This window comes from Cibotium barometz, chromosome 22 (assembly GCF_041138505.1).
Source record: "Cibotium barometz isolate CiBa-2024 chromosome 22, ASM4113850v1, whole genome shotgun sequence".
Taxonomy (NCBI): domain Eukaryota; kingdom Viridiplantae; phylum Streptophyta; class Polypodiopsida; order Cyatheales; family Cibotiaceae; genus Cibotium; species Cibotium barometz.
This window is the reverse complement of record NC_141067.1, coordinates 8385438-8393325: the sequence shown is the minus strand read 5'-3', so window position 1 is coordinate 8393325 and position 7888 is coordinate 8385438. Positions and strand designations below refer to the sequence as shown.

Here is a 7888-nt window from a genome sequence, read left to right as displayed (position 1 = left end):
GAATGGTTTCTTGAGGTAGAATCGAAATGAGTGAGACCTCAAGTATGTGGATACCATGGATTGGCTCTCAACAAGGGATATTCCTCTTGCATTCTCTCTTTGGCTTCAATGAATAAATTGATGGGATTAAAATTGCCATGTAGGGGGTTGCGCACCCACCGTGTGTGGTGTGGTTCTTTGATCTATTATGTGGTGGCTCCTCAAAAACTTCAACATTTAAGTCTGAAAACTCCACCCTGTCGGCCTTGTCATCCTTCTCTAAGCCAGCTCCCTAAGAGGCTTTAGCATATTTTGGCTTCTCATCTATAAATTTACATGAGGGTGACTCTTTGTCCCCTTCTTTTGGACCCTTTCTGGCATCCTCATCATTCTTGTTGGCTCCCCTCCGTTGGGTCCTCCATGGCTTGAGCCTCCCAACTTGCCATGCTTGCCTGGGTGGTCTAGTCTCTCAAGCTCATCAATAAATTCAAGTGTCGCATCCCCCTGCCTTCTATATTAAAAGTAGGTAGGCCACTTGCATTGTAGAGTAAAGAATAGTGCATTAGCTACCTTTTGCTCTTTGATTTAAGCCACGATATGGCAATAAAGGATTACCATTAAGATTGGGTTATATATGGCATCCAATTGACTAGCTTGTTGGAGAGCTTTGTATGTGGCACTCATGTCCTCAAGGCTTTCCTTAGAGATCTAGGTCTCTTCATAATCCATAACTGCATTATCCATGGAAACATTGGCTCTCCAAAATTGATCTACATTCACTAGAATAGGTTCTACGTTGGCCTCTACACATGGGTTCTTAAATATTTCTTATTGTAATTTTTGGTATTTTTTTGAAGTAAATTTTAATACTTACTAAATTAAAAATGTTATTTTGTTGATTTGTGTTGATGATTTGGACGTGGATCATCAATATGGTGATTGGAACGCGTGTTACTACTATTCAATGGACGAATCGACATTGCGAGGGAATTCCGTGAGCTTAATGCTATTTTTTCCTATTTTTTATGGTTTAAAATAAGCATTAATAAAATTTATTACAAAAATACCACATATTTTTATGGTGGATATTTTGGTAGAATGGATTCCCTAATTTTCTATAATTTTAAGGAAATTTTTCTTAATTTTTAGGAATTTTTTCTTAATTTTAAAGAACTTTTTTGAGCATTTTTATGGTTAAAATGTATTTTTAATACATTTTTGCGGGTTTTTTCTGTGGGTATGCTATCAAATTTCTACCGATTTTCTGCTGAAATGCAATAGAGGGCAACATGTTGATGCATTGAATGCTCTCCCATGTGCATCGGACCCTCTTCGTCTCTCAATTCCGAATTTTTCTTCTATTTCTTCTCTCGCGCGTATAAAGGCCTCTTAATAAGAAAATTTTTTATTAATGTTAATCATAATTAGGATTTAATTATGATTAAAAAGATTAATTAAAAGTTAACCTCTCTGTTAACAGAGAGAGAAGGAGGGGGTGAAGAGAGAAATGAATGGAGAAGAAGGAGAGGAGAGAGGGAGTCCTCTCATCCTCTCCCTCTGTGTTTTTTTGCGCACGCAGGGGGGCGGGGGGCGGCGAAAAAAATCGCCACCCCCCAAATAAATTTTCTAAGGCTTTATATTAAAGCTTAATAAAAGCTTTATTTTTTATTTTTTTTGTTAAAAAAAGTTCTTTTTTCAAAAAAAAACTTTTCAATGTTTTTCAAAAAAAGCTTGGAAAAAAGCCTTTAAAAATAGAGGAAATTTTACATTTGAGAAAAAAAATCTATGGAAATTTCTGGATTTATCTTCTTGAAATCCTTTGGCTTTTGGCATTCCCAGGAAACCTTTTGGCTTTCCGAATTTCGGAAAATCTTTTGACCTTTCGGATTCCGGAAACTTTTGACCTTTCACATTCTGATTTTTTTTGTCTTTTCATTTTCCCGAAACTGTTGGCTTTCCGTATTCCGGGAAAACCATTAGGATTTCGAAATTTTTTGACCGTTCATATTCTTATGTGTTCGGGGTAAATTAAAAATTTTATTTTTTTTGAAAATTAGTAGAAAATTAGACAAAGGTTATTTTTAAATTTTTTAAAAAATGTGGGGTTGGTGTTTGGCATGTGGTGTGTCCATTAGAGCACCCGTGACCATTCAAATTCCTTTAAAAATATATTTTTTGACCCAAAAAATTAGAAAATCCATTAAAATTATAAATTTTCATTGGATTTGAGAATTGTCAGGCAGAATTAGAAATTTCGTGAACAATGTGATTCAGAGAAAAAATTAGGAATTTTCTAGAAATTATTTTTAGAAAACCTAGAAATTTATATTTTTAAAATATCAATGGTATTTTGGCAAATCTAATTGCTAATTTTTTTTTGGAAAAATATAAGTTTGGAATGCCATAAGATAGGTTTGGTGGAATTTAAAATTATCGTATTTTGAGGCCCTATAAAATTAGGGAAAATTAGGAAAACATCATGATAATTTTTTTTCTCGAGAATTTAATATTTTCGAGGGTTATTTAATTTTGAAGTACGTTTTCTCGTGCTGACATTAGATAGATGTGGGTTATTCACATATTATATTAGTAAAAATTTCTGTTTGGATTAATTCTAAACGATGTTTTCATGATTTTTTTGCCATGGTTTAGTCATTCTTTTTGGACATGTTCCATACTTTTGATGGCTATAATCTGCGTTCAAAGTGTGTTTCACCTTTGACACTTTTTCATGATAATTTATTTTGCACTTATTTAAGTGTGGTCTATGCTTAATTTCTTAAGTCTAAGACAAATTCTATCATGGGTCAGTTGATCGGTCTGTTTTGGTGGATTTTATTGGATGTTTTCCAAGTTTTATATGGACTCATCACGTTCTGCGTAGATCACTTGTGTCTAGGGGTTTTTTATCAGGTGTTACACACATGTGTTTCACTTGCTTACTTTGGAGTTTTGCTTGAACGACACCATATTCATATACTCCGAATTGATGAGTTGGCCACCAATTTTAATGCTTCTTTTGGTATGATTAATGACCATTAGATGGCATGCATTAATTTTTCTGATCAACTATGGTTTTGATGGATTTGAGGAGCTTCTATGCTTTTATCCATGGTTTTATATGGATCTTTTTATCTTTTGGATAATATCATGTGCTTTGAAGGTAGCATTTGCCTTCATTTTTTGCACGTAATTTTGGACTATATTCCTTGTACTCTTGTACATATTCCAACTTGGATACCTAGTTGCTTGTATATCTAGGTGAGTTATTTTTTTACCCTAGCTTTATTGTGTTTATTGGGTAGTTATCATTAGAAAGGCGCCAATAATTCAAATTCTTTTTTAATGATGTATTCGGAAAGAGTTATTCCTTGATGTGGTCTCATGTATATAGAGACAAGTTTTAGTATGTGAAAGTCTGAGATAAGGCCATCTTATTCCTTTTATACAAGATTTTATACATTTTTCCTAGATGGCATACTAGGGAGTTTCAAATTCTTAAGGTATGTATGGGTGATATCATGGTGGTATGAGACGCTAGAGATCCCTCACATATATTATATCATGGGATAATTTAGGCTCAAGATTGTTGCTTTGCTTACATCACTTAGCATGTTGACCTCAACATTCAAAGACAATCTCATTTTCTAAATTCACTAGAAGTTATAGTGTGGGCATTCTCTAGATAAACTTCTTTTATCTATAGCCTGGATGTTTTGATGAGGGTAATCCGTCGGGATATTCACTTGTTGAAATCTCTTTCTTTAGAGTTCAACGAGTTTATCTTGTTGTGTTCGGATTAAGGAATTTTGGATTCTTCCTTCATTGGCATTAGTTCCATCCTTTAGAGGTGATTTATACAGTCCACCTAATAGGTTTACGGATGAACATATGTGACTCATCGAGACGTTGATGACTCTCTATGTTGATATGGATAACTCGGGACATCGATAACTCCATGTGCAGATGTGGCTACATCGGGGCGCCGATGAATCCCTGGTTCCTGCTATTATAATGCCATGTTTTCTTACTTTATTCCGAATGGTTTACAATGAGGAAATTACTTTGAGTATGAATTCCTATGATCATCTGTAGTCTGATTGGTAAACAGAGCGTATGAATCAGATTGTAGAGAATATGCTTCATGCATATGTCTCTGGAAAAGCATCAAATTGGGAAAAATATCTTCCAATGATGGAATTTGCCTATTATAGTTTTAAACATACGGCTATTGGTTTTAGTCCGTTCATGCTTATGTATGAGTAGCAACCCAGGGCACCTATTGATGTCGGTCTTAAGGACATCGAGCTTGATGCATCGAGGGATTTCTTGCGTAATATGCAAGAAATGCTGACCGAAGCTCGAGATTCTATCAGGAGTACTCAGGACAGGGCACGGTTCTATGCTGATAGAGGACGCTCAATTAGGTCTTTTGAACCAGGAGCGTTGGTTTATTTTAATGTTCCTAAAGATTCTCAGACTTTGTCAATAGGAGAATGCTCGAATTTATCTCCTAGATATTGTGGTCCATTTTGATTTATACATTGGATTGGCACAGTTGCGTATGAACTTTAACTACCTCCACATGTTAGAGTTCATCCAATCTTTCATATCAATAGATTGAAAGGGAAAGTGGGAGGTGAGGATGACACAGTTACTCCTCAAGAACTCGTTGAAGTCGAAGAATTATCCTATGTTCCACATGAACCTGATAAGGTACTTGAATTCAGGGAAAGGAAACTTTGTAGTTGACTAATTCCTGAGGTTAAAATTAGGTGGAAAGATAGGGAAATAGAGGTTTCGACTTGGGAGTCGGTTGAGATTGTTCTCCTTCTTTTCATTGCAAGAGTGCAATGTTTTGAGAGATAGGAAGTATGTTATATGGACATTATGTGTGCATATACTAGGGGGTTAACCCACATTAGGCTTGTGAGCATGGGAGGATGGGAACAAGCTCTAGTGGAGCATGGATTAGGACTAACCTTAAGGGTTAAGGTTAGGGTCAGGCATCCAAGGGTCACGCATAGGAAATAGAGAGTCAAGAGTCACTTGAGGGCCCTCCTATATAATAGGGGCATGGGGCACACTCAAGGGGAGGCTAAGACTATGTTATCTTGAGGCTGGAGGCTATGGTCTCTTGATGTTATCTTGAGGTTAGGTTATGTTATGCTCTCTTGTGTAGAGGATCGTAACTACTCACCTACCATTTCACACTATAGCTACATATGCTATTGGATTGGAGTTATACCTCTTGATGGTATGGGACATCAAAGTAAAGGTATGATGTACTTCATTATAATTCATGTGTGCATTCCTTGGGCTCGGGGGTGGTCGATGGATGAGTTTATGCCTGATTTATGCATGTTTATGCATAACAATTATCTAGAGAGATCTTAGGGTTTTAACAACTATGGTTTTGAGGACGAAACCTCTTGGGTGGGGATGGTTTGTAACAAAGCTTAAAAGATCTCATGTGATTTGAGGCCAAGGCCAAGAAATTGGAGAATGGGAAAAGGGACCATGCCCATGGAACATTAAAGTGTAATATAAAAGGGCAGCCATATATATAAGAGAAAATGGGAAATACTCATGTGACTAATCACTTGCTATCATAATTATAGCTTGCTAATCTTAGCTATGGTGGCTTCTCCCTTTTGAGAAGAAGAGTGAGCCCTCCTCCATGAGTGGTACCATGTAAACTCCGGTTAATGAGTTTACCTTTGTTTCAAATACAACCTTTGGAATAAAGAAAGCTTTCTCTCTCTCTCTCTCTCTCTCTCTCTCTCTCTCTCTCTCTCTCAATATAGCCTTTGGAATAAAGAGTACTCATGTGACTTTTTAATGCATGGTCTGTACAATGATATATTCTTTGGAATACTGCATCCTTCCATGTCCCCCTCTAATTTTATTTTACTCTTCTATGTCTCCCTCTCTCGTTATCTCTTGTGCTCCATGCCTCCTTCCATATCCCTTTGCCATATCAATTTGGCCCTCACCCCAACCTTCTCTCAAACTCTTAACCATCATGTCTAGCTCCACAAGTAGCATGTCAACCCTCAAACATGCCATCGTCACAGTTTTATCTAAGATGAAGATGCATATGAAATAGAATGATTGGGAAATCTTGGATCACATAAAGCAAACACACTCGTGGGACAAAATCAATGGAGAAGGGATGCTTTGAAGAAATAGACTATTATTAGTGGAATTTCAAATTGAGTAATGTAATATAGACAATAATGAAGAAATTATTCTTCAACAGGAGCTTGGAAAAAAGGTGGAAAATTTTTAGTAGAACCATAGTTCTGATTGTACTATGTATTGTTAAAATTGAACTAAATGAGACTCGTTACTAGATAGTTTTTAAATCAATGTAGATGTAATGAGGTTTGTGATATATATATATATATATATATATATATAAGTTGCCACTTTGTAAATCAAAGTGTGTCTGTGGTGCAAGAGAGAGAGAGAGAGAGAGAGAGAGAGAGAGGGAGGGAGGGAGGGAGGGGAAGAAGGAGAGAGAAGATTTGGGGGGGAGAGAGAGAGAGAGGAATGAAGGAGGAGCAGTGGCAAAGAGGAGAGGAGTAGGGGAGAAGAGAGAGGAGACTAGGGTAATAGAGGGTATCCACCCATACATACATACATACATATGTACATAATATATATATATATGTTAGGACCTTAAGACAGTTGGAGAAGGAAACTCTAATTTCTCAACATACAAAATTAGAGCATAACATATACTTGCACAAATTGAAAGTATAAACCTTAATAAACCAAATAAAATAAACAAGAGAGCGATAGAGTAGATATCACCGTCGACATAAGAGTGGATTGGACCTCTCCTAGGTAGAGTGTGGCCCTTGTACCACTCTCTCATATTTATATGTATTAGAAAAAGCTTGCTTTTCCAAAAACAAAGCACAAGTGTTTTTTTTTCTTTTATGAAACCTTGTCTTAGGCTAGGCCTAACATTGTCCTTGTCAAGACAATTTGATACTACATAGCTATTTCCTTGCTTTTTTGCTATTTTTTTTGCTTTAAGTTTGGAAATGCTTTTAATGCATGCAACGTGGATTTTGGTGCTTTTTTTCGTAGACGGTTTCTAAGGCCGTGTTAGCGGGGATGGGCGTTTCACACGCACCTGACCGAAAGCGTGTGCGTCATCCTGGGGCCGTGTTGCTTTTTTTTTTTAATGCGTGTGCGTGATTGTGAGCGGCTGCCTGCTGGTGCCGCCTTCGAGGCGGCCATGGACGTTCGCTTCCACACCATCGACGCCGACCACGACGGCGCACCCGCAGACCACGACCTACGCGCCGCCTTGCAAGGGATGCGCCTGGGCCAGCCCCACGAGGACGGCGAGGAGATCAAGAAGGATGAGCTGGACTCGGGGACGCAGACAGGTGGCGGGGCCGACATCGCCGGCTTCCGGCGCCAGATGCGGGAGCTGGTGCTGGCTATAGCCGATGGCCTGGGAAGCTCCTGCGTGCAAATGCTTATTGAAGACGGCAGCATCCTGGCCGACGCCGACGCGGCCCAACCAACCGCCATAACCAACTTCAAATAACAACTATTTTTTTAAAGAGACTAGTGGCATGACCCGTCTTCCATGGGTAAGAGTATTCTTGTATGCATAACAACATAGACTCGTCTTCTTGGGGAGAATAGAAGCCCATTTTGAACTTCTTGGTTCTCAACTTGGTAACCTATATATTTGAATAATTTTCTTTAAATAATAAAGCACTAAAAATGGAGTTGAAAGGAACACAATCGGTATGTATAATCAAACGATTAAAGATAATCATGATCTATTAGGTAGCTCGTTGTCAGAAAGCTCCCCCACTCTTTCATCACCTTCCTACTCACCCAGGACATCTCTCTCTCGAATATATTATTTAATCAGGGC

At 37.8% G+C, this 7888-nt stretch overlaps 1 protein-coding gene across 1 annotated transcript; it reads left to right on the top strand.

Annotated features, from left to right (window-relative positions):
- Positions 1 to 7177: 7177 nt before the first annotated feature.
- LOC147626227 (uncharacterized) lies at positions 7178 to 7629 on the top strand. The gene has a single exon (XM_086816239.1). It carries the CDS (start codon positions 7178 to 7180, stop codon positions 7547 to 7549), a length of 372 nt encoding a protein of 123 aa, XP_086672365.1. The 3' UTR covers positions 7550 to 7629.
- The last annotated feature ends 259 nt before the right edge of the window (positions 7630 to 7888 follow it).